Below are 23269 nucleotides of genomic sequence, written 5' to 3' on the forward strand. Positions count from 1 at the left end.
GACTCTCAGCCTCGTCTCCCCCACCAACCACAAGTACGAGAACGAAATACGTGATTCTCCGAGAAAAAAACAATTAAAAAAAATAAAAGCGCAAATCCACCATTGACCCCTCATTGCATTGATTGATTGAGGGAAAACTAAAGTCGAATCGTGGAGTCTGCGCCAGTCCACTGCCTGCTATTCGCAATTGGTCTTGGTCTCTTGTTGAATTATGACTTGCAACAGTCAATGTTTGTTGAACTGCGCATTGTGATTGTCACTTGAAGGACCTGCACTTGTATGCGAAGTTTGGCGATCACATTGGAAGCTCTCGCTGCCTCATTCTCTCTCTCATACCTATCTACCTGACACGTCCATCTCCCTTCCTACACTCATACCTACCTAACCTCAGTCCACGCATTACTTTCCCGTTCCCTTAAACCTCCGCCGACCGTCCGACCCAGCTGATCACCATGCCGGTCACCGTCGTTCTGGGCGCCCAGTGGGGCGATGAAGGCAAGGGCAAGCTGATTGACATCCTCTCCCAGTCGGCCAACATGGTCTGCCGAGCTGCCGGCGGCAACAACGCAGGGCACACCATCGTCGCCAACGGCGTCACCTACGACTTCCACATCCTCCCGTCCGGCTTGATCAACCCCTCCTGCGAGACCAACCTCATCGGCGCGGGCTGTGTCGTCCACATCCCCAGCTTCTTCAAGGAACTGAAGGCGCTGGAGGAAAAGGGCCTGCAGGGGGTGCGCGACCGCATCAAGATCAGCCACCGAGCCACGATCTGCTTCGACCTCCACGCCGTCATCGACGGCGTCGTGGAGGACCACCACAAGAAGGTCGAGGAGGGCAAGGGCATGATCGGCACCACCCGCAAAGGCATCGGCCCCAGCTACGGCGGCAAGGTCACCAGGAAAGGCGTGAGCATGTGGATGCTGGTCAACGAAGAGCAACAGTGGGAGAAGAAGCTCCGGGAGTTTGACGCCGAGTGCCGGAAACTCTACGGCGACGCCGCGCTGCAAGGCTACGACGTCGAGGACGAGGTCTCCAGGCTGCGTGGCTACCGCGAGGAACTGCGCAAGTACGTCGTGCACCAGGTCCCGCTGCTCGCGCAGGGTCTGGGCCGCATGGGTGTCGCCGAGAAATTGCCCGAGGGCGAGGCTGCCCGACAGGCCAACGTCTTGATCGAAGGCGCCAACGGCGCCCTCCTCGACATCGACCACGGGACCTACCCTTACGTGACCTCCAGCAACACCGGCCTCGGTGGTGTCCTCACGGGCCTCGCGGGCGTGGGTCCTCGGACTCTCACGTCCCCCGGGAGCAACGTCGTCGGTGTGGTCAAGGCGTACACGACGCGAGTCGGTTCCGGCCCTTTCCCTACAGAGCTTTCCGCCGCCATCTCCCCCGTCGACGCGGACTACGGCGTCAAACTGCAGGAGATCGGACGAGAGTTTGGCGTGACGACGGGCCGGAGACGGCGGTGCGGCTGGCTCGACCTGGTCTGCCTCAAGTACTCGGCGTTTTTGAACGAATACACGCAGTTGAACCTGACGAAGCTCGACGTGCTCGACTCGTTCGACGAGATCAGGGTGGCGACGAGCTACAAGCTGGGCGGTGTCGTCATGGACGACTTCCCCGTCGCCCCGGAGGAGTTTGAGAAGCTGGAAATCACATACAAGACCTTCCCCGGCTGGAAGACGAGTACCACGGGGTGCAAGTCCTTCGAGAGTTTACCGGCCAAGGCCAAGGAGTACGTCGAGTATGTTGAGCGCGAGGTTGGCATCCCGATCAAGTGGATCGGTACAGGTACGTTGATACCCTCAAGCCCGTCCTTCGAGCCATGTTTCTCGATACTGACCGTCACGCGTGTATAGGACCCCGCCGAGAAGATATGATTGTCAGGTAGTTCTCGCCCCATAGAAGCAACAAGATTTTTGAGGATATGGAGCAGTCTGCGGATGTTTCATTGAAGAATTGCATTTGTACATATGCGGTCTTTTTGGGCGGCCAACTGCCACGCCAAAAAGTTTTCAAGAATGCTGGAAGCATGGGTATCTTACTCCTCCGCCGCGCGCTAGAATAGACTAAAACTGGGAATTTGTCTGGTCTGTTTTATTTTTACAGGACCGCCACTACACCTGCAATGGCAATGACCGCCGCCGCAAAGCTTCCTACTTGACGCGGATCAGACGCCGCGTTGCCCGTGGCCGAAGCGCCTTCTGCATTCGTCGAGGATGCCGAACCGCCTGTAGCAGTTGCCGATGAGCCTGTCGGGGCCGAGTTGCCAGTTGTGACGATCGTACTGCCGGATACGACGGTGGTGTAGACAAAGGTACCGGAAGATGAAGAGGGGCCTTTGGTAGTAGTTGCAGTGGCCGTGAAGGGGGCTGCTCAGATGATAAAAAAAAAGAGGTTCGTTAGCCATCGTTACACCTGACACAAGGGGAAGAAAGAGTGTGAAGGGGGTTCTGCAAAGTTGTGTACGTGACAAACAGGTACATGCGTAGAGCAGAGCAGAGCAGAGCACAGGGAGACGAGAAGACGTACCAACGCTGGAACCTGCCGACGAGCATGTTGCGATGAAGGCAGATTGAGCCGCGGATTTGTTGGAGGAGCCACTGCACAAGCTGTTGATGGCGGATTGGACTTTTGTGGCTTCGTCACCGCAGATGGAAGAGAGGTCTGTCGGGTTGTCTTGAGTGTTGACGGCACCGAGGAGACAACCTGGAGGCGTGGCTGCCAGGCCGCGGGTGCCGAAGAGGGCCAGAACTGTCGGTAGGACGAGTGTGGCCTTCATTTTGTTTTGAGGGGGGGTTTGGATGTGATGGTGGTATTAAATCTGTGGTGTTTCCTTGCTCTTTTCTTTCCTTCTCTTCGAGACGTCTAGCGTGTGTATTCGAAGGAATTCTAGGTGTTTTTGATCTTGTGAGAGTAACTCGAATGACGCTGGATATCGGATATGTTGACTTGACGCGTGGGTCAGGTTTGGTGCAGCAAGTGAAAGAGTGCGCAAAAGGAAGGACGAGAAAATAGTGGGGGGTTTGGTTCCGTCAAGGAATGACTTGGTCTGGTCTCTGAGTTCAGCAAAGGAGTGTGTGTGTACAAGAAAATTGAAAGAAAAGCAAATTCCTGGTCCTTTTGGTGGTGGTGGTTGGGAAAAAAACAGAAAACGCAATGAGTGTTGGGCTTGTGAGACTCTGGAAGACGATTGTAGAGCTGCCAATTCCATGTATCCATACGAGTATCAGTTGAAGCCCCCTGGATTCTGGGTCCGGGGCAAAGTAGCCCCGACACGTGATCGAGCTAGACCATATCAGGACCCATCTGACGTCGCCGCTCTTGGTACCCCGAAATTGAGAGATTCAAGGAAGCGCGGGGGAAGAGGAGGATGTTGGCGAGATCTACATGCGACGAACCCTCAACGAAGGGTAATGATATGCTTGACGATTGGCGTAATTGTGCATCTGGATCTATTACTGCACAATCCATCTACAGGGGTATAATCTTTGTGTGCAGGTACAAACACCCTGACCCGTAAGGGAAGACACCAAGTATTGCTTCCCTTCAAGTAATCTCAGGCGATAACACCACCGACCTTGTTTCTGGCACTGAAAACAGAGAGTTATGACGATATAGCAAACACCACAAGGATCTCGCTTCGAGATGAGTTCGACGTGATATATACGACCCATCGCTACGAGTCCTGCGATTTCACAAACACATCCACCGAGAGCAAAGGCGCAGCTCTTGATTCCGACGCTTTATGATACGTCCTCGTTGGAACCACCAGTCCAGCACTTTACGCGGCTCTGCTTTTGTCAAAAGGACCCTACATCAGGAGGGCAATCTATATCTATTTCGATTCACTTTTTCCTTGACGAGACAACAACACCGACCATCTACCTAATCTACCATGGAGACACACGTCCAACGTCTCGTCGACAAGACATGGGGTAAGCATACACTCGTAACCCATACATCTTGGGATGATGTTCCTTCCTTGCTCTCTACCACATTCCCCTTTCTTGGCTCTCCGACATCTTTTGGTCGGTACCCATCTAATCCGTACCTGTGACAGAAAAATTCTCCGACTGTGACCTTTCGCAGCGTCTCCTCATCGCCATCGCCGGGATCCCGGGGAGCGGCAAGACCACACTGGCCGCGTCGGTCGCCCACGGCCTGAACAAGGCCCACCGGCGCTCCCGGCACACGCAGTTCCCCAACAGCCCCGAGTCCGACACGTCGTGCCCGGACATTGCGTTCGTGGTCCCCCTGGACGGCTACCACCTGACGCGCAAACAGCTGTCCGAGATGCCCGACGCCGAGGAGGCCATCTTCCGGCGGGGCGCGGCCTTCACCTTCGACGCCCGCGGCTACCTGGAGCTGGTGACGCAGGTGAGGGAACCCATCACCCCCGAGACGCCCACCATCTACGCGCCCAGCTTCGACCACGCGGTCAAGGACCCCGTGGCCAACGACATCTCGATCCCCCCCACGGCCCGCGTCGTCATCTTCGAGGGCCTCTACACCGCCCTCGACGCCGGCGGGTGGCGGGACGCCTACGAGCTCATGGACCAGGTCTGGTTCGTCGAGACCGACGTGGAAACGGCGACGCGGCGGGTGGCCAAGCGCAACTTCGCCGCCGGCATCGCCGACACGTTCGAACGGAGCCTCGAGCGGACCAGGGCGAGCGACATGCGCAACGCCCGGGACATCCTGGGGTCGAGGCTGCCCGTCCAAGAGGTCGTCCCCAGCGTCGAGGACGAGACCTGGCGGAGCGAGGAGATTGTTCGCGTCGACGGTCAACTTCAGGATCAACAGGACGAAGAAGAAGAAGAAGCCAAATTGGAAGAGTTGAAGAGACAAAAAATGATGAGGATGGATAGTATCGCCGCTTTGGCGGCCGATGGCGTCGGCATGTGAAGCAACGAAGGCACTTGGGATGTGCTTGGAACAAGCTACCTCGAATACAAAGTACATACTTATTGCCTACCTAATGTTAACCTCGACGTGATGATGATTTGTTTTCTTTTTGCGTCCAAAGACTTCGAGGACCCCGACTTTTAGGTCAGTGGACCGTCTACTTTACCTCATCTTTTCTCTCTCTCGAGAGAAAGTGATCTAGTACTCCGTACTCGTTCTCAGAGTAGGTCGACCCAAAAAACAGAAAACGAAAACGAAAACGAAAACAAAAACGAAAACGAATTTGGGAAACAAATATAGAAATCGACAAAATCCTGGATCCAGTCCATTTTCATTCATCCAATGCGAGAACCTCAGGTAGGTAGCAGCCATCTTTTGTAATCGTAAACACATGAGCACCCTTATATATAACACTCAAGCTGGACCCTTGCAAGATGCGACTCAAACACCTCAATCTCCATACCGCTTGAATATGAAAGACTTTTCTTGCGCCGGAAAACTGTAAAGGAAAATGAAGTCCCCACATTAGACGAATCGTCGCGTCGATAGGGAATGTTACAATTCAACAAAACAAAACACAACAAGCAAATACTTGTTCCGAAGCACCTCTTTCTTTCTTCTGGGTCCTCGAAACTTCCGACGCTCCCGAGATACGATATCATTGTAGCTCAATCATGCAGCTAAGCAGTCAAGCTCTTTTCTCCGTTCTCTTCTCGTCGCCCCAAGGTCGGTGGGTACCTGATCAAGACATTATACGCCATCAGGAGCTGTCCCTGATGCCCTTGCTCGAATCACGTCAGCTGAAATGCCGACGGCCGCCCACATATCATCAGGGATTTCCTCTCTTCTTTGCATTCGGTCCAGTATCAAGCCGAACAACTCCAGCTCCAGCAAACGCTCACTCTCCCTGCTGGGTCGTTCGGGCTCTTCAGAGGTCGGACCGTCGGGTCTGATAGCAGGAAGTCTCCTTCCCAATCTTCCATGGCGCAACCTTCCATGGCGTGCTCGGATTTCTCGGGCGTCCTCTTCGGTGATGCCGGAGGGTAAATCCAGATCACACGAATCGTCACCACCAATTTCGCCGAAACTTGTCGCAACGGTCTGAGACGATCGATTAGATCCAGATCGCGAGTCTGAGCGTGACATGAACGAGGTCGCCGTACTCGATGGGCCAGTCGCAATGGTGTTCAAGATATTCGACCAGGGTTCCTCCTGGGGCGAGCTGGGACTAGGACTTCGCACACGATCACCCAGACCATCCATTCTCGAGGTTGACATTCCCAACGGTCGTGTTGACAGGTGGTTAACATCCCACAGAGGCGGGTACGATGGATGTAACCCTCCGGGAGGTGGTGTATCTAGCAGGCCATCGACGTTGCTGCCACGCATCGCCGATGGTGCATTTCGTAATCCAGGTGGGAAGATCGATGGTGGAGGGGGGTTCTCACTGTCGTTGTCGTCACCGGCGTCGCTTCCTAAGTGGCCATTCAGCTCAGCACGTCGCCCACCCGAGGTCGAGCTTGGGATTCTGCGGGTGTGAGTATGAAATCTGGCGCGGCGTGAATGCTCCGAATCTGATGAAGGTGTGGCTGCGACTTCGAATCTGAGACCCGATTCCCTGGAGGGACGGGGTAGGTGTTGGGTGAGGTTTCCTTCTGCGTCCGACAGGAAGACTTCCATTCCAGCTTCGGCCAGCGCATCAAGGTCAATGTCTCCTCGAAGATCCACCTCCGGTTCAATGGGGTCGATGAAGGGTCCTCCTGGCAATTCGTGCCCCAGTTGTGAGGCAATCGCGCGGCGCCTTCGACGCATGGAACGTAACCGTTCAAGCTCGTCATCCAAGTCGTTGATTTCGCGCGCCGGTATCCGTGAAGGCAAATCCGAGGGTCTATTGTGTTCTGGCTCTTGCGACGCCTGGGCGTCTGCTCTTAGAAGGTGTAAGACTGAGCGCGATGTGGTGCGTCGTCCAGGACGCAGAGTGGATTCGCGCCTGATCGAAGAGCGACGGGTTGCTGCATTTCGATCGAGCTTGATTGCAGCCTGACCTGCGGCATCTTCTCCGGGCTCACGGAACATACTAGATTGGCCATTACTGTTAGCAGGGGCGATGCGACTCGGAATGGAACAATGTTGTTGCTGAAAGGCGCAACCGCAGCATCGGAAAAAAATTGGCTGCTAAAGGCACACTTACGGCAAACCCATGGTGTCGCAGAGCGCGCGAGATGCGCGTCACAGTCGAGTGGCAAAAGAGGTGAGCGGAGAGTCGAGCGAGGTCGTAATCAAAAACAACGAAGGAACACGACAAAGAAAGGACAATGAAGAATGAGTGGAGGGGAGGATGGAAATGACTTGAGATGAGATTGTAGAAGGATTGATTGATGGTTGTTTGGGGCTGATGGGCGGCTGGAGAGGAGAAAGTCACTGGATCAGAAGCGAGTTTTGAGATTTCTGGGGAGTTTGCAAAGAAGCGGGAGGCGGGAGAAGGCGAGGCGCAACAAGGCTGACGGAGACCCCAATTGCCGCGGAGGACTGACAGGTGGTCTATTGTGGCTAGGCAAGAGTCAGCTTTGGTCCACGTTGTGTAGACGTGCTCTTTGAATTCTATTCTACAGTACTCCGTATGTATATCTCACTATGCAATTAATCCCAATTGCATTCTGATGAAGAACTTGACTCTATTGTTATCTTGAATATGATACAAGAATACTAGGGTGGATCAACGTATCAGCGACGGTGGAGCACAAGGCCAAATAGCGTATCTACCAATAACCACCATGGGGCAGGGTCGTACTCGTATTCGTATTCGTACAGGGGATTCGTGCCAGCACCTTCTCACGGCCCGCTCTCGACTATCATTTCCTCCCCCTTTTTCTATCTAGCAGCTTTGTACTCGTAGAAGGTGTAGCTCCGTCAAAGACCCCAGAATAAAGGCCGCGTTATGATCATTCAAGCCATCAATGGTATCAGAACACATGGAAGTGATAATTGTCAAGGCAAGGTGAACAGAAGGCTCGGAGCCGACTCAGCCCTTCGTTCACCGGAACAAACTCTCCATCGAGGACAATTGAGAGTGAAACATCCTCTGAGGGGGCAGAGAGGGGGAGGACAAGCCGGAATCGTCCCGCTGATAGCCTAGAGGCGACTTCACGTCATCGCTTGCTTAGATATTTGCTTTTATCCTTGCGCTTTGTCGTCTTCTTCTCCCTCTCTCCATGCCATGCTTGAGAGGCAAGTAATTCTGCCATATGGCCGACGGTCAATGTGGAGAGCGGCCCGGTCGTACAGCTCGAGGTAGATATGATCCGAGGATCTTCCACAATTTTTGTTATTCTTTTTTTGGAAACCAATCCGATGTCAACCAGTGGAGCTGGTAGAAGCAGGTGGTGTCGGCGGGAGCTGCACAAGGAAGAATAGACCATCCCTGGGTTCGAATCGCATGACAGGTTTTCCTCGATTCTGCACCGTGAGTGATCCGTCCGCTTCTTCTTGAAGGGTGAGATTGGCGCCTTTGGCTCTCTTCAGCTGTGACCAGCTAATGAGGTTGACACCGGCCTGCGGAATGTGGCTGACATGCCTGATAGTCATGCGGTTGACCACAAGGCCTCGGGAATCCGTCGAACCACTCGCAACACGCCCGATGCCTGAGGGCAAGTCTATTGTGACGTCGCCAACTCCAACAATTGGAACTGGATTGGGCCCAAAATAACCCACAGCTCGTGGATCAAGTTTGTTGTTGTAGGGGTTCAATGTGTCGTAAGTGTGTAAGAGGTTGCGGTTACTGCAAACATGTGTGGTGGCGCCGGTATCGAAGATCCAGTCGTTCTCCGAGAATGGCTTGCCTCGACGTGGTCCTGATGAGGTTTGAGGTTTTGGTCCGGATGATATCACCATGCCCGGATCGGCCGGAGCTGGAACGTGGACCTTGGGCTACGATTCGAGTCGGTCAGAAAACGAATGAAGTATTGAAATGCTGAAGAGAATGTCGAGATAGGCCGACGGGGATAGAGGAACAACGACGAATAATCGTACCTTGATATGATCATACTTGATGATAGTCGAGTCATCGTTCCGCGCAATTGACAGTCGCGGTATTGCAGACTACTGTCCTGTCAGTACATGAAACTCCTTTCGCGGTGTTCCATGTCAGTAATGGAATTGAGGGCAAGATAAACGATGCAACCTGTAGCATTTCCGCTCTCAGGGTTGAGACATCAATCCTCCATCATCACCGCAGGCACTCAAAAACACCCATGTCCGAGATATCGCACAAACCAAAGGTAACAACTCACATAAGCTCCAATGAATGCAAAAGTCCCAGCAACCGTCACCAAGGCTTGAAGTCGTGTTCCACCTCTTTTCGCCATAGTTCTTCGACCTCCGCCAGAACACAGAAAGACAGCAGTATCGTCGCGGTGATACCGCCCCAAAAGTCTCACCCAGCTACCACCGCCAGATCGAAAGTCTATGTGTAAGTCAACTCAAAGAATGTGCTGTGCTGGTGAGCCTGACCATGCCTAGAATCGTTCGAGCCTGGGGTTGATGAAAATACATGTGTCATTTGAAGATCCTGACAAATCATGCCATGTAAGACGAATCCATCGCGATTTTCCCTCTCGGTGGCTGTTGCACCGAAGTGAAGCGTCAAATACCAGAACCAAAGCTCGCACGAACAACAGCGTTCTGTAGAATTCATCATAGGCGACGAGAAACATCTCGTGTGTCGATATATTTGTATACCTAAACATCCTGTCCATTTCCGCTGGCCTCTTAAGAATCTTTCAAGAAAGACCTCTGAACTCATCCTAACATAATCTATTGGCAAGCCATCCTTGAAGAGAGAAAGCCATGGCGCTGCCACCTCTTCTTCAGGGACATGTCTGTGCCGTGACGGGCGGTCTGACAGGAATCGGAAGAGCAATTGCTATCCTTTTCCTTTCACATGGTGCTAAAGTTGTCATAAACTACCTCCCATCTCACAACAAGGATGAAGAAATACTCCTCTCGTCTCTCCGGACCGAAGCCTTCGATGCCATCAGGAATCGTTCTCATTCTTCCTCTCCACAAGACCTCCAAGATGTACCAATTCTTGCTATTGCCGGCGATATCTCCCAACCCGAGGCAGGCAAAGATCTCGTTGCACAGACGGTTGCAAAGTTCAACAGACTCGACACACTGGTCTCGAATGCGGGTATCTGCAAGTTTGAGGAGTTCCTCGAAATCTCACCTGACTCCTGGCAGAGGCATCTCAACACCAACCTATCAGGAGCCTTCTATGTTGTACAAGCAGCGGCACAACAGATGGCGAAGCAGGAGCCCCAAGGAGGTTCGATTATTGGCATTTCAAGCATTTCGGCTCTTGTGGGTGGCGCTCAACAGTGTCATTACACGCCGACAAAGGCCGGGATATTGTCCCTCATGCAGTCCACCGCCACAGCGCTAGGTAAATACAACATCAGATGCAATGCCCTCCTGCCTGGCACCATTCGCACTCAGCTCAATGATGAAGATCTGGCAGAGGGAAGTGAGAAGAAAAGATATATGGAGGGTCGCATACCCCTCGGACGGCTGGGAAGGCCTGATGACATGGCAGGGCCGGCCTTGTTCTTAGCATGCGGTGAGTTGTCATCCTATGTCACAGGAGCAGCAATCTTGGTCGATGGAGGGGCGTTTGTGAACTTTCAGTAGCGCGTAATGAAAAGCCAGTTATTCATGTGGACTAAAGTCCTGACAAAGTGGGCCGAATGCCGTAGGCTTCTGTAGCTGTGCCTGACCAAATCATCGCCTTTTCTTCAACATCTAGACCTTCGGATTCTAGTATAGCCTCGACAACAGCTCGCCAGTGTGGCCAGGAGGACTTGATACTGGGACCACCAACGTTGCACACTGGCCAATCTGATCCGAACATGATTCTGCGGGGGGTGAATGCTGCGAAGACGACGTCGACCCATGGCTTCATATGCTCCGCGATGATGGAGATATTTGAGGGCATGTCTGAAGTCTGCGGAGGCAGCTCAGAAAAAAACCCGGATAACTTCATGTAAGCTGATCTGTGTCTGGCCATTCTTTCGATGCACTGTTTCCATTTGATGAATTCACTGTGTCCGGCAAAAGCTTCATCAGGTGACAGCCTCAGATTTGGTTTGCAGAAGTGATTGATGATGATTTTGAGTCCGCTATCTTCTTCGTAGACTCTATCCATCATTTCACATGCCTCTTCCAATTGGTGAAGTCCACCAGACCTGGCATCAACCCCGAGGTCAAATGTAAAGTCATTCTTGCCCAACCACTGTAAGCCTTCAATGAGGTGATGTTGTAGCATTGTACCGGATGGTTTGTCTTGAAGTAGGTACCGAAAGCCTTTGACCAGGTCAAATTCCTCTCCACATTGCTGGCGCACTCGGTCGACATAGGTAGCTAGTAATCTCTCGCCAGCTGCAACTGGAGCCCATGGAATGATAGCCAGGACGAGCTTAGCATCGACAGATTGATGACCCTCTCCGTCTCGAGGAGTACCTTTTGCAACTCTCACCAGGAAATCGACCTCATCTAACGCGTTCTGCCAGTGATCCTGCCCCAGATCAGATTTACGATCTGTTTCTAGAAAAACAAATCCCTGCACAGTATTGTCATGCTGTGTGGCTAATTTGTACTCTTCGACTGAACACTGCCGGTTGAGAACGTGCTGTTCATCCAGGCCACCCGTCCAACGCAAAGATGGGATATGTGATGCAGCATACAGGTGGATGTGAGAATCGATCTTTGGAAAGTCATTGGCGGCAGCCTTCTGAGAAGTCATCCTTGCGTTACTTGGGACTACGAGATTGAGACGCAAGAGCCCTTCCGTCTGTGAGAGGAAAGGACGTCGTAGATCAAGAGACCAAATGTTTTCCGTCGGTCTCGACAACTGCTCGTGTTGCCCATATTTATTCCTGTAATATTTCGGGGTTCGGTGCAATGTCGTTGCTAGAAGTACTCCGTACTCGTAGAATGTTCATCCTCATATGGCCTTGAGTCGCTTGTACCCTTGAATGGGTATTTCTTATTTTCCTTTGTTGAATGTTTATTTACTTCGCTAGTTGATTGGACAAATACGGTTCCCTAGGTACATTATATGTAAAAAAGAGATTCAGGGCAAGGAGTATGTACACGTCGTCCTTGGGGAGGTTTGGAAAGACCGTACTAAGTTCTTCCACCTGCGTCATTTTAAGATTCTACATCAACAATTCCAAACAATTTCAATAATCATGAGATACCTTTGTCTAGTCCCTTGTCTTTGGCAGCATGTCGATGTATCCCTGATACTTGTACGTGCCTACTGATTCAACAGATGCTAATAGCTATCGCGATCAGACGAGCATCGTTCTGCTAACACATCACGTCTTTTCTCTGCCGCTGCGGGTTGACTACCAATATATCCCACTGCAACAGCCATCTGCCTTACAACGCCAAATGGATCTTCCAAGAAATCATTTTCCTCTTTCCCCTCCGGCGTCAGCTGCTTCTCCTACACCAACCACTACCTCGTTCACAAGCAAAAATCCAGATTTGCCTGCGCCACGTTCTCACCCTTTGAAGCCGGGCTCTCCTAAAGAGAGTGCCCTCATAAACTACCTTGATGATAAAATTCTTAGGATTACACGGAGATATGCCAAAAAATTCAGTGAAGAGATGGCATCGAAAGATGATGCTCCAGGTTACACAACATATGAAGAGTTCGTCGCGGATGCAGACCCTCTCTTGGATGTTGCCTGGATCAGTGGAACACGTAAGTCATAGTCTTCGGCGAGTATTTCCCCTGCGTTGTCGTTTCTCTCCCATAAGCATTGAGTCTGGGACGATCGGTAGCAGTTCTGACGTTTTGTACTTCGCATTTGATGCGACAATGGCCTAACTGCTCTACCCGTTTAGCAACTCTACAAATCCCATACCTATTGTCACTTGCTGGCCTCGTCTGCTCTTACATGCCAGCTTTCCCATTCTCAACATCTGTCTTCTACATCACGGGGAAAATTGACCGAGGCTTCACTTCTCTTTTGCTGTCCTCGTCCGCCGGCAGCTCCGATTCAGCCACTACTTACCATGTCTCAATGACGGAGAAGGTTCGAATCAAATCACTGGTCGAAGAAACCCGCATCACAGCTGTGAATGTTGCATCCTCAAGCGGGCTCTCAACCAATATCGGGGATGTTTCTGAGCTTGAGACAGAAGAGGAAGAGGAAGAGGAAGAGGAAGAAAAGACCGATGATACGAACACGGGGCAAGACACTCAAGCAAACGACATGTCAAGGTCTCTTGCAATCTCGAAGATTTACAAGCGGACCATGGAGATTTTGGGAGATTCTCTGGACAGCAGCACCCTTCCTAGAGGTCAAGAAACGAAAGATGTCCCAATGACCGACAACACACAAACAGAATGACGAAATTGCTCCTACAACTGCCGTAGGACTGCGCTATTATGACCAAATCTTGCCCACGAGGCATCTTTTCATGCGACTACCAATCGCTCTACATGGCGCGCAGTGAGTGTGATCGAGGAGTCCTCTGACTTCATCTATCTCTGAAGTGTCTCATTACGCTGGCACTCGACCCAGAACCAAACGAGACGCTTCGTTGAAGGATCTATCAACCCAACAATCTTTCTTCACCCACCCTCGTACAGAACCGAACTTCTCGACGCCAGTCGCACATGGCATCTGGGCCGCTACCGATTCTTGCGGTCTGTGAAAACGGATTCGAGGCAACCAATCAGAAGCCGCCACGCCGGACCGCCTTACAATTTCACCGACAACATGCATGAAGCGGATCCTATTGTGCATCTGGAAGACTGAATTGATGCCCGAGAAGCTTGGTGTCACGCAACTCAATTCACTGAGTGTCACTCTCGGCGCACTGAAAAATTCAATGGGATTCGAATGTAAAGTAGCGGTTTCCTAGTTCTGACATAAAGTCGAGTTGGGTTCTGTTCGAAATGGGTTTCTCCTCATTCAGTCTCCAGCCTTCAAGATGAAGTGCCTAACAGTTTTTCTGTTCATACAAACAGTTCTCAGTCTTGCAATCACATCAACACCGACGCCAAGCGATCTCATCCAGGTTACTGCGACTCCTGCCTTGTCACCAGTTCAACATGTCACTTGGCCAACATTGACACCCAGCATCACCGAAGTGCAGCTACCAATTATCCCTTCAGCTGTCATTACCTTAGCACCGTTAATAGCCAATCCACTCGAGAGACGCCAACGATGTTGGGATGACCGCGGATTCAGCGTTGACTGCGCTACATGGACGGGCTACTACTACACTTGGGGCCCTCCCGGAAATCCATATGAGGGTGGTCCTGGAGAAGGAGGCGGCGGTTCCGGCGGCGGCAGCAATGGCGGGGGCAATGTTGTGGTTTATCAGAGCGATACCGGCAGACTGGATATGGCAATCTGGTCTCTCATTCTTGGTGTCCTTTGTCTCGGGGTCGCCTTTTTGCTCTGACTGCAATCCATGCTCTCAAGGCAAATTTTCTACTTTTCCGAACGACGACAGTATTGAGTGAAGCAATCATCTACTCGAGGCTACAGAGGCGGTAAAAGGTGGCCATTCGGTAGTCTCGGAATGGGGAGTATCACTCCTGGTGCCACAGTCACCTCTGGTACCTTGGCTTTTGCGTGAGGCTGTCGTTTGACACAGATATCTTTTCTGAAATGGCATCCTTCAACAAACAATGAAATTTCTCCTAATCTACCGATATGCATGGCTTGTCTCTGCTACTTTACTATCAGCCATTTTCGTCTTTGACCAATCTCGAACCATCTCTGACCCAAACTTTGGAGCCGATCTCGGTTCGGATATTCGCATTCAGAATTCTGAGCAACTAATACTTGATGAAGTCAGGTAGCTGGCAAAAGGTGCATCGACGAGACACAGGATTGCGAGGATATATCTCGGGCTGTTCACGGTTGTTTTGCATCGTTGGCATTGTGTTCTCTCCGGTTCGTGGTCATCCAGGTCCACCAGGCGGCCTGCACAAAGGTAAGAGTGCATCCTATCTCAAGACACTCTTGTACTTGAAATCCAGAGTCTTATATGTTTTTCCAGAGAACACCTTCGATCCCCCAACCGCAATCATGACAGACGGTATTGCGAGCGTCATGCCCACGACTCTGACACCCGTTGCAACCTCGTGGGACACCTTTTCGCTCAGCATGACTCTCGTCGGGACTGGATGGTCGACATCGTATACGCCTACGACGACATCGTCTGACTCGGACCATGGTTCAATTTCATTCCTGATCGGCGATATGAGCACATCGTCATCTCTAGTGTCCACTGCCAGTGCGACGGCGATAATTTCAGGTTCGAATAACACATTTACTTCAACAGCACAAGAGGTATCGGTTCTGATGATTCTGAATTCGACTACGACTACACCTCTACCAGCCATTCCAGCGCACGTCATGAACGCAACAGTGACAACGACGATGACGGAGGCACCTGTACCTCCAGACATTGTCGCGCCTACCATTGGCAGTTCCAATGGATCTTCTTCTGGCGAAATCCCCTTTCCACCGGTACCGAGCTCGATCTGGATCACCGCAACACGAACACAGACGGCGTACATGAACACCACTGTAATCGTCGAAGCGCCCTCGAGTGCTATGACTGAGTCGTCCTTGGTCGTGAACAGTGCAATAAGCCACCTCGGAGCGTTGCCAAAGATTACAGATCCGTCGGTCTTGTCGTCACTATCGTCGCGGGAGTTTTCGATCTTGCCCATCACGGCCGTGAACAACGAGACATCATCGACCACGACGCCGTGTAGTACGAGGGTAGCTACAGTGACGGTGACGGTGATAGTTTCGGTCAATTCGACAATGCCGTCTGTAATGATGCATACGCGAACAGTGACTGCTTCGATGCTGACATCGCCAGATACAACGATGACGACTGTTGGTCCAAAGTCATCTGCATTGACGACGAATATGACATCCAGCATGGTCGCCGTGACGGGTGCAACGGAAGGCCCCCCCGATATGAGTATGAGTGTGACAATGCCTTTTACGGGCGGGTCGAATGTGACTACCTCCTTCATGACGAGTCCTAGTCCGACCACAATTCCATCTTCTGCTTACCCGACACTGTGGTCGTATGACTTTTGGGCAACGGTCGCGAGTTACAGATCGAAAACTCTCGCAAGTGATTCCAAGGGTATCGATTCGCGAATCCAGACTGTCGCACGACTACGCCACGAGCGCTCATTCGTAACGTCTACGGCGCCCACAACAAAAACCACGGATGGCAATGAGCGGATCCCGAAAGTGACCAACGTCAAATCATTCAGTCTCGCGCCATCAAAACCCACCACCTTTGTCACTGTACCGAAGGGATGTCGAGAACGATAGCTGGATGCTCCTGAGACCTGAAAGAGGTAACCTACCTGCATTTACGTGGGCTTGCGTGATTGAAAGATCTGCCCACCACCAAGGGGGTTTTATAGGATTTATCCAGCGACACGTCCACGAGACACAAAGGGAGAAGCTGCAAGGTTGTGTAAGGGTACGCGGAGTATATGACCGGGTGGCTTCTTTTTTTAAATCACAAAAATCAATCTTGGGGGAAAGCTGAGAAATGGTTGTGTGCTTGTGTCCGTAATGAAATTTCAGCAGACAGAGACAGAGCATGTCTAGAATGCACAGGTCTTGAGCGTTTTGAAACGCGCAATTTTTTCTAATCATGAAATGTTGTTGCACTGTGAGCATTCGGTGAACGATCGCCGTACGCATTCGCTCTATGAGCCGGGGCGCAGTCCTCTCTATGTTGAAAGCACGCAGCTCACTAATCTTTCTTGTCATCGTCCTTTTTGGGCTCAAAGTTCAACTGGTTTCCATTGTAAAACTGTTGATCGCGCCTCGCACTTTCCGCACGCTGATCGGCCAGCGTTCGCACACGAACATTCCTCACGGCATTCTGTGGTGTCGACGTCGACGCTTGTCCTCCACCAGTGGCATTGGCCTCGGCAGATCCCTGCTGGGTGGTGTTGTAACCCAGGAGGCTCTTGACACCGCCAAAAACCGCACCGGCCGTGCCGCTGACGAGATTGTAGCCTCCGCTCACGGCGGTGCTGAGCAATCCACCCGTGGAAGAACCGGTGTACGACTCGACGTAGCCCTTGACGGGGACCATGACGAGCGTGCAGCTTCCTACGATCCCAAGATTGCGGAGCTCTTGTTCCTCCTCGGCGGCCTCGATGTTTCGGTTTGGTAGAGGGGTCAGGATGAGTTTGAGATTGTACGGGGCAGAGATGTTTGTTTCCGTGTCGATCCATGGCCGGACGTCGTTGGATAAGGTGGAAGTCGGTTGGAACGTCGAGCGGAGTGTGCTGCCGTCGAATGTGCGCACTTGAACCCTGACCTGTGTAGATCTTTGTTTTGATCCGGACGAGGATTCGGATGCCGAGCTGGCAATGTCGCCTTGTTTGCGCAGTTCGTCGAGTCGTCGGCGTTCTTCGCGGTCCGCTTTAATTTGAGCCTTGATGCGGTCGCGCTCGTCTCGTTGGTGTTGTTCTCGCTCGCGCTGCATCTTGATGTATTCTGATCGCTGTGCTCGTTGTCGTTCACTGGAAGGTTGATCATTGGAAGGCGTCGCGGCGTCGATCCCTTGTACGGGAGGCGATCTATTGCTTGCTCCGGTCGATGTCTGAGGCGACGTGTTATTCTGGGTGGATTCTTGGGGTTGCGATGGTGTCGCAGTTGCCGAGGATCGTGTCTGGCCAGGTATTCGAAGTCCAACTGCTGGAAAACGTAACAATCTAGATCGTACATGTTCGGACAGTGCCCGTCGTCCTCCTCCGCGTAATCGTTTCACCTCGTCTCGAAATATTGGTATGTTGTTTATCAAGTGTAACTGAGTCTCGAAGATTTCGGAAGGAGACTTGCCATCGTCGAGCAGTTTCTGAGTATGATTCCGTAGAGCATCGTAGGCGTTGTTCGATATACGTGTACCCTCCGTGACAGGTTGGAGATCGAGATATCCTGTTTCTTCTCCTGAAGATGCTTGATCTGGTTGTGAAGTGCTGCACATAGTTAGCACTTTATACTCTTCATGTAGTTGATATACCTACTCCTCGGCCAAGGCCAACTCCTGCTCAGTTTCTTCAACACCAAACGCCTTCCTTAGACGGGTTGGAAGGTCATCGGTCGAAATCTGACCAGACTGAATGTTCTCTTGTAGTTGGGCATTCCTTCAGCTGTCAGTGTTAACCCGACTGTCCACGACACAATTCCTCTTACTTGATGACAATAATCGCGGGGATACTGTCGATTGAACATATCGGCGAGAGAAAGCCAGCTTCCTGTGAGCCTGCCTCGATGCGCAGAGCAACAGCTTGTGAGGTTATTGCGGTCTTAATCTGTATGAGGTCAGACTCTGTTCTGATCGTTCCAACCTTTCAATCTTACTGATTCCCCGTTCAGGATAGACTCCCATCGCCGACTCGCCTCGGACTGATCTATTCCAAGTTAGGCATGCGTTCAACGAGGTGGCGTAGAAGTTGTACCTTGGACGAAGCATAGGACTGCTTTTGACTGTTGAAGTGCCAGACCAATGCCGCTCTGTAGGTCGCCCTCGTGAAACATCTCGGTCGAACGTGTGCTGGCTGAATGCAGTCTTATGAACGGTGGTGTCGCGTGAACCTCGTACAATGGCAGCAGGTGGAGGGCCGCAGGATGACATATGCATACATTACGGTAGACGATCGAGCAATTTGGTGGAGAGATCAACGACTCCAAAATCGGGTCGGGGAATTTCCATGTATGCAGTATGAGGCACTCGTTTGCAGTTTATCATTTTAACTAACAACACCTTCTGTATCGCATTCAGGCAGCAGGCATGGCCAAGCATGACTTGAATATTCTACGTGCGATACTGTTCAGGTGCCGGAGACCTTTCAGTGGCCGCCCAAAGTCCTCTTTTCGCAATGTCATGACAAGAAAGCCGCCGCCCGGCCATGACAATCCTGATTTCGTCTCGATAGTGGATGCGCCTGCTAAGATTGTTTCGGTCAGTCAGAAGCATTCAAAGATAGGTCTGGCGGTCCTGGCGGTCATTCCAATCACAGCTTTCTGTCTGGGAACATGGCAGATCCAGCGACTGGACTGGAAAACGAAGCTCATTGCAAAATTCGAGGACCGACTGGTCCGACCACCACTCCCACTTCCTCCGAGGATTGACCCGGATGCAATCCATGAGTTTGATTATAGAAGGGTCTATGCTACAGGGAAATTCAGACATGACAAAGAGATGTTGATCGGGCCGCGCATGCAAGATGGAAAAGACGGATTCATGGTTATAACGCCGTTTGAACGCGAAGGAGGAAGCACGATTCTCATAAATCGAGGCTGGATTAGCAAGGACAAGAAGTATCAACAGGACCGAGATCCTTCGTCACTCCCACAGGGTCAAGTGATGGTGCAAGGCCTGCTTCGAGAACCGTGGAAGAAGAACATGTTTACACCTCCAAATGCCCCAGAGAAGGGCAAGTTCTATTTCCCCGATGTTGCCCAGATGGCGCAGGTCTCTGGTGCTCAGCCGATATGGATCGAGGAGACTATGACCCCAGATCTGTTGGTAAGCTGGGATCGAGAAGCAAAAGGAATTCCCATTGGGAGAGCAGCGGAAGTCAATCTCAGAAACAATCATTTCCAGTATATATTCACATGGTAAGTCTGCCATGTTTGGTATCCAGTGGTTTCATCTCTCATCAAGTCATTAGGTACTCATTATCTGCCGCCACCACACTGATGATGTGGATGCTTCTCAAAAAGAAACCTGTGGACAGAGCCCGACGAGTCCGGCATGTCACCAATTGGTGACAACCCCATCAAAACCCGTTCATCAAATTACTCTCCATTCTCCTCAAACTCGGCCAGCGCCTCTTTTGGGAGCAGTTCGCGAGCAGCTTTATGAAGCTCACCCTCGCCCTGAAGCACCCTCTGTCGCTGCATCAGCATGAGAACGTCACTGCGATCGACTCGCTTTTTGCGCCGACCGTGGTTCGAATAGGCGGCAAGGTCTTCGCCGATCTGTTCAAAGAACCATTCTGTCGCTTGCTCTAGGGCTTTCATATGGTCTTTTCCGAGCTTAGGTTTACGGTTGCCAAGCCGTGACTGGGAATCAATGGCCACCCTTTTGATCAGGCTTGATGGGACTGCAGGGACCATCTCTCCATGCCGTGTCATCTTCACTCTTTTCCGACGAGTTTGTGGCGCCAGTGCTACTTCTATGTCCGGATCCGGATGTGGAGACGCTTCTTCTAGGCCAGATGATGCTCCCGTCGACATATTATCGCCCGGCGACTGTATAGATGGTGTGCCCCCCACCAATATTGTCGGATCCCGGTGGGCATGGCTGGCAGCCGCTTCTGTGTCGACCAGCTCGAATTGGAAGCTCTGGTCCAAACCTGGAATATTCATAGTGCTCTCATCGATTGCAGGCGGGGTTGGGGACTTCTGCAATTGATTCAAATGTTCTGTCTCTCCGCCAACATCATATGATTCATCTTCAAAAGCTAACTCGCCGTGTGGTTGCAACAATTTGCCGGTGTTTGTGTGGTCGTGAAAGCCTGATTCTCTGCGGATCTCTAGTTCAGAGCCGAAGTCGCTCATCCTAATGCTGCCAAAACTGTAACGTGAGAGTCGACCGGTAGGCTCCTCGCTGATTGCTCTTCTCCCGATTTCAGTCAAAATTGTAGCGTCGTCGTCGTCGTCTCCCACCTCTTGTTGATGGGAACTGAAAATGGACATTCTGGACCTGCGACGATCAACATCTGCAAGAGATTTGCTAGCGGCCGCGAAGTCAATAGACTTGAATGTGATCGTTGGGTCATGATGGGTTTCGGAATTGTGGTCAACATCATCGCCCGGAAGTATTGATGGTGTTGGTGGAACAGGAAGCTCGCTGTCCTCCTCTTCCTCGTGGACGGGCAGCGGAATATCGTCCAGACTGTCATCCACGTCCAAGAATAATTGTGACCTCCTCAGTCCATCCTTGACGGTCCCGTCTGGATCAGGTCCCTGGTTTTCTTTACCCCGCGCAGTTACAGGAGTGGGTACAGTCTTCTTCGTTACAGGTGCTGTGATCTTTGCGAGGCGCCGCAGAATTCCTCTCACAGAGTCCGGTCGTAAGTCCTCGCTCAAGGCCCTTCTTTTCCGATGCGACCGTGTCTTTGCGCCGCTTCGTTGTTGTAGGGCATGGAGGGCATGCGGTGTCGAGGGAGCATGTCGCGCTGGTGTCTGGGAATTGTACAGTTCGGCCAGCGATCGCTTTCGCGAAGACATGATGATATGGTGGCGCGTTGTCGTGATCAAGTGGTTGTGTTGAGACAGGACAACGTCGTTGTTATTGATGACACTCGCCGTCGGGTGGTGCAAAGATACGCGTCCGGCTTCAGGCTTCGGGGCGCGCAGTCACGTGCTGGTAATTGCTGGCCTCGGTACCCAGTTCTCCATGTCCAACGTACTGTAGAGGTGTCCGACGCTTTTCAAGACGAACTTGTGATTCTTGTCGAAGAACTTCTCATGTTATAAGATTAATGCTATTTTTCATTCGTATGCACCGTCTATATGTAGGACGCGGGCTACAACCGCCCTCGTCGTCGTTGCCTGCCACCACGGTATTACCTGGGTCTCCGATATCAGTTGTGTACGACTCGTTGAGTCTCGGGAAATCTACCAGCCTATGTCCTACCGTCTATACCTTCACCGTCTCGTCGCTCCGCGCCGCTTCCTGACTATCTTCACTGCGGGTTCCAGCGTCTTCATCGCCTGTGGCAGGAAGCCCAAACACTCCCGTTGATGATCTGCGTCCATCTACCTGCGCCGAGGCTCCAAAATCCTTTATAACCAACCAAGCTGGGACCAATGCCAACGCCCACAGGCTGAAATTGAGGTAAACGCCGCCAACTTCTCCGAAAACTGCGACTGAATTCAAGCCATAACTCAATGCTTGCCATGCCGACTCTGTCCCTCTCAGCAGCGCAGCCAATCGTACAGTTTCCGGCGGTGACAGCGTCATCTGCCCGATCACAAAGTAAAGGTACAAATAATTCACCTGGAATCCAATGACAAGGAACAAGAACAGAGCAAATGGACTTGCAAATCCATTGGTGCCATCTGACCAGTCATAAGTGGGCTTTGTCCGCCGAAACCGAGTTACGAGGACCGTAGACCATATCCATAGTCCAAGCTGAAGCGTGCTGAGGAAAAAGAACGACCCTCGTGCGCGGGTCTTGAGAGCGATGCGCGTGCGATCGAGGAATAATCCGAGGAGGTTCCCACCAATGACAGCGACGATTCCTGATAAGAACGACCCTAGTGCTCGAGCACGGACCGAAAACCACAAGGCTGAGAATGTGAACATGACTGCTTCAGTGTACACGGCTTGACCGATGAAAGGGACTATTAAGAGGAATTGCTTGCTGAAGAAGCGCTTTGTGGTCGCTTTGATCTCGACCCAGGGGTGGTCCACCACAGACAGATCGACCTTTCGCCCATCCGTCCGCTGCACCTGAGAAGGCTTATTCAATAACAACGCCACAAACGGTCCAATCGATTGAAGCGCAATGAAGACAAGGTATACTGTGTACGACACCTTGCCAGCCTTGGAATTGTGCGCATTGATGCCGACATTGATTGCGCCGCCGAGGATTTGGCCGGCGAGTCGGAAACTTAGCCAGAACCCCAGAAATTTACCCTGGTTATATGGTTCCGGATACGCCAAGGCGATCGCTGCCTCAGCCATCCAGAAGATACCAGCTGAAATTCCGCACAACGCAGCACCTAAAAGAGTAAGCCATTCTATGCCGAAGCGGTTGTTGGTGTACAAGCCGGCGGCATAGGGTGCATAGCCCATGGTCCCGATGACAAGCGCCCATTTGATACCTATCAGGTGCACGATAGCACTGGAGAAGTAGCATGAGACCACCATGAGACAGAAGGTGAGTGCGTTGGCAGCATTCACGAGGTGTGGGCTCGCTTGGCCTCCGGCACCCAGCGAGTTCATGGCACCCCATATCCCTGGTGCCGAGAAGTTTGCGAGACCGAGAATCAGGGCATTGTAAAACGTTGAACGGTACCATTTGACGTCTGTGCCAGGCTTGTCAGTGGTGACATGTTTAGGAGTACTGACTGAGGGGTCACCCACGAATATTCTGTTTAGTGGTTGAAAGGCTTTCGTCAACAAAGTAGTCGCCTTTTGCTTCCGCCATTGTGGGGTGATGTCTCCGTCGTGGCAGCACGATTCAAGGTGTTCGACAAGTCGCGCAGTTGATCAGAGATGAATTTGGTGAAAAGGAAAAACCCTCAAAGAGTCCTTTGAA

At 51.8% G+C, this 23269-nt stretch overlaps 14 protein-coding genes across 14 annotated transcripts; 6 read left to right on the forward strand and 8 right to left on the reverse strand.

Moving 5' to 3' along the window:
- The first annotated feature begins 94 nt into the window (after window positions 1-94).
- On the forward strand, window positions 95-2124 carry PV06_05200 (adenylosuccinate synthase). Its single transcript, XM_016406180.1, has 2 exons — window positions 95-1794; window positions 1863-2124. The coding sequence occupies exons 1-2, from the start codon at window positions 453-455 to the stop codon at window positions 1892-1894; spliced, it is 1374 nt and encodes a 457-aa protein (XP_016264386.1). The 5' UTR covers window positions 95-452; the 3' UTR covers window positions 1895-2124.
- Window positions 1934-3202, reverse strand: PV06_05201 (uncharacterized protein). The gene is made up of 2 exons (XM_016406181.1): window positions 2536-3202; window positions 1934-2375 (listed from the first exon to the last, which is right to left on the reverse strand). The coding sequence occupies exons 1-2, from the start codon at window positions 2783-2785 to the stop codon at window positions 2107-2109; spliced, it is 519 nt and encodes a 172-aa protein (XP_016264387.1). The 5' UTR covers window positions 2786-3202; the 3' UTR covers window positions 1934-2106.
- Window positions 3203-3405: 203 nt separating this feature from the next.
- On the forward strand, window positions 3406-4917 carry PV06_05202 (uncharacterized protein). Its single transcript, XM_016406182.1, has 2 exons — window positions 3406-3941; window positions 4067-4917. Exons 1-2 carry the CDS (start codon window positions 3902-3904, stop codon window positions 4909-4911), a joined length of 885 nt encoding a protein of 294 aa, XP_016264388.1. The 5' UTR covers window positions 3406-3901; the 3' UTR covers window positions 4912-4917.
- A 33-nt stretch (window positions 4918-4950) lies between these two features.
- Window positions 4951-7322, reverse strand: PV06_05203 (uncharacterized protein). Its single transcript, XM_016406183.1, has 2 exons — window positions 7103-7322; window positions 4951-6988 (listed from the first exon to the last, which is right to left on the reverse strand). Exons 1-2 carry the CDS (start codon window positions 7111-7113, stop codon window positions 5662-5664), a joined length of 1338 nt encoding a protein of 445 aa, XP_016264389.1. The 5' UTR covers window positions 7114-7322; the 3' UTR covers window positions 4951-5661.
- A 274-nt stretch (window positions 7323-7596) lies between these two features.
- PV06_05204 (uncharacterized protein) lies at window positions 7597-9489 on the reverse strand. The gene is made up of 3 exons (XM_016406184.1): window positions 9201-9489; window positions 8941-9009; window positions 7597-8838 (listed from the first exon to the last, which is right to left on the reverse strand). The coding sequence occupies exons 1-3, from the start codon at window positions 9273-9275 to the stop codon at window positions 8266-8268; spliced, it is 717 nt and encodes a 238-aa protein (XP_016264390.1). The 5' UTR covers window positions 9276-9489; the 3' UTR covers window positions 7597-8265.
- Window positions 9477-12089, reverse strand: PV06_05205 (uncharacterized protein). Its single transcript, XM_016406185.1, has one exon. It carries the CDS (start codon window positions 11705-11707, stop codon window positions 10628-10630), a length of 1080 nt encoding a protein of 359 aa, XP_016264391.1. The 5' UTR covers window positions 11708-12089; the 3' UTR covers window positions 9477-10627.
- PV06_05206 (uncharacterized protein) lies at window positions 9717-10596 on the forward strand (the record flags this gene model as incomplete). The annotated part of the gene is made up of 1 exon (XM_016406186.1): window positions 9717-10596. The coding sequence occupies exon 1, from the start codon at window positions 9757-9759 to the stop codon at window positions 10594-10596; it is 840 nt and encodes a 279-aa protein (XP_016264392.1). The 5' UTR covers window positions 9717-9756.
- Window positions 12090-12579: 490 nt separating the features above from the next.
- Window positions 12580-13328, forward strand: PV06_05207 (uncharacterized protein; the record flags this gene model as incomplete). Its single annotated transcript, XM_016406187.1, has 2 exons — window positions 12580-12676; window positions 12820-13328. The coding sequence occupies 2 exons, from the start codon at window positions 12580-12582 to the stop codon at window positions 13326-13328; spliced, it is 606 nt and encodes a 201-aa protein (XP_016264393.1).
- Window positions 13329-13914: 586 nt separating this feature from the next.
- Window positions 13915-14391, forward strand: PV06_05208 (uncharacterized protein; the record flags this gene model as incomplete). The annotated part of the gene is made up of 1 exon (XM_016406188.1): window positions 13915-14391. The coding sequence occupies one exon, from the start codon at window positions 13915-13917 to the stop codon at window positions 14389-14391; it is 477 nt and encodes a 158-aa protein (XP_016264394.1).
- Window positions 14392-14941: 550 nt separating this feature from the next.
- On the reverse strand, window positions 14942-15988 carry PV06_05209 (uncharacterized protein; the record flags this gene model as incomplete). The annotated part of the gene is made up of 1 exon (XM_016406189.1): window positions 14942-15988. One exon carries the CDS (start codon window positions 15986-15988, stop codon window positions 14942-14944), a length of 1047 nt encoding a protein of 348 aa, XP_016264395.1.
- Window positions 15989-16505: 517 nt separating this feature from the next.
- Window positions 16506-18614, reverse strand: PV06_05210 (uncharacterized protein). The gene is made up of 5 exons (XM_016406190.1): window positions 18452-18614; window positions 18354-18403; window positions 18186-18304; window positions 18017-18136; window positions 16506-17968 (listed from the first exon to the last, which is right to left on the reverse strand). The coding sequence occupies exons 1-5, from the start codon at window positions 18528-18530 to the stop codon at window positions 16732-16734; spliced, it is 1605 nt and encodes a 534-aa protein (XP_016264396.1). The 5' UTR covers window positions 18531-18614; the 3' UTR covers window positions 16506-16731.
- A 118-nt stretch (window positions 18615-18732) lies between these two features.
- Window positions 18733-20465, forward strand: PV06_05211 (uncharacterized protein). The gene is made up of 2 exons (XM_016406191.1): window positions 18733-19613; window positions 19667-20465. Exons 1-2 carry the CDS (start codon window positions 18784-18786, stop codon window positions 19764-19766), a joined length of 930 nt encoding a protein of 309 aa, XP_016264397.1. The 5' UTR covers window positions 18733-18783; the 3' UTR covers window positions 19767-20465.
- Window positions 19596-21276, reverse strand: PV06_05212 (uncharacterized protein). The gene has a single exon (XM_016406192.1). It carries the CDS (start codon window positions 21228-21230, stop codon window positions 19794-19796), a length of 1437 nt encoding a protein of 478 aa, XP_016264398.1. The 5' UTR covers window positions 21231-21276; the 3' UTR covers window positions 19596-19793.
- Window positions 21277-21613: 337 nt separating this feature from the next.
- PV06_05213 (uncharacterized protein) lies at window positions 21614-23215 on the reverse strand. The gene is made up of 2 exons (XM_016406193.1): window positions 23095-23215; window positions 21614-23036 (listed from the first exon to the last, which is right to left on the reverse strand). Exons 1-2 carry the CDS (start codon window positions 23156-23158, stop codon window positions 21643-21645), a joined length of 1458 nt encoding a protein of 485 aa, XP_016264399.1. The 5' UTR covers window positions 23159-23215; the 3' UTR covers window positions 21614-21642.
- Window positions 23216-23269: the final 54 nt, after the last annotated feature.

Source organism: Exophiala oligosperma (assembly GCF_000835515.1).
Source record: "Exophiala oligosperma strain CBS 72588 unplaced genomic scaffold supercont1.4, whole genome shotgun sequence".
Taxonomy (NCBI): Eukaryota; Fungi; Ascomycota; class Eurotiomycetes; order Chaetothyriales; family Herpotrichiellaceae; genus Exophiala; species Exophiala oligosperma.

Coding starts and splice junctions, on each gene's coding strand:
- PV06_05212 (XM_016406192.1), bottom strand. CDS start 21,230: ATGTCTTCGCGAAAGCGATCGCTGGCCGAACTGTACAATTCCCAGACA.
- PV06_05210 (XM_016406190.1), bottom strand. CDS start 18,530: ATGTTTCACGAGGGCGACCTACAGAGCGGCATTGGTCTGGCACTTCAA. Junction 18,305..18,353: donor CTATCCTGAACGGGGAATCA/GTAAGATTGAAA, acceptor GACCTCATACAG/ATTAAGACCGCAATAACCTC. Junction 17,969..18,016: donor GAGTTGGCCTTGGCCGAGGA/GTAGGTATATCA, acceptor AACTATGTGCAG/CACTTCACAACCAGATCAAG.
- PV06_05204 (XM_016406184.1), bottom strand. CDS start 9,275: ATGGCGAAAAGAGGTGGAACACGACTTCAAGCCTTGGTGACGGTTGCT. Junction 9,010..9,200: donor TTGCATTCATTGGAGCTTAT/GTGAGTTGTTAC, acceptor ACAGGACAGTAG/TCTGCAATACCGCGACTGTC. Junction 8,839..8,940: donor TCAAGTATGATCATATCAAG/GTACGATTATTC, acceptor CTCGAATCGTAG/CCCAAGGTCCACGTTCCAGC.
- PV06_05201 (XM_016406181.1), bottom strand. CDS start 2,785: ATGAAGGCCACACTCGTCCTACCGACAGTTCTGGCCCTCTTCGGCACC. Junction 2,376..2,535: donor GTCGGCAGGTTCCAGCGTTG/GTACGTCTTCTC, acceptor TCATCTGAGCAG/CCCCCTTCACGGCCACTGCA.
- PV06_05200 (XM_016406180.1), top strand. CDS start 453: ATGCCGGTCACCGTCGTTCTGGGCGCCCAGTGGGGCGATGAAGGCAAG. Junction 1,795..1,862: donor GATCAAGTGGATCGGTACAG/GTACGTTGATAC, acceptor ACGCGTGTATAG/GACCCCGCCGAGAAGATATG.
- PV06_05205 (XM_016406185.1), bottom strand. CDS start 11,707: ATGACTTCTCAGAAGGCTGCCGCCAATGACTTTCCAAAGATCGATTCT.
- PV06_05211 (XM_016406191.1), top strand. CDS start 18,784: ATGGCCAAGCATGACTTGAATATTCTACGTGCGATACTGTTCAGGTGC. Junction 19,614..19,666: donor TTCCAGTATATATTCACATG/GTAAGTCTGCCA, acceptor TCAAGTCATTAG/GTACTCATTATCTGCCGCCA.
- PV06_05202 (XM_016406182.1), top strand. CDS start 3,902: ATGGAGACACACGTCCAACGTCTCGTCGACAAGACATGGG. Junction 3,942..4,066: donor TCTCGTCGACAAGACATGGG/GTAAGCATACAC, acceptor TACCTGTGACAG/AAAAATTCTCCGACTGTGAC.
- PV06_05213 (XM_016406193.1), bottom strand. CDS start 23,158: ATGGCGGAAGCAAAAGGCGACTACTTTGTTGACGAAAGCCTTTCAACC. Junction 23,037..23,094: donor AACCACTAAACAGAATATTC/GTGGGTGACCCC, acceptor AGCCTGGCACAG/ACGTCAAATGGTACCGTTCA.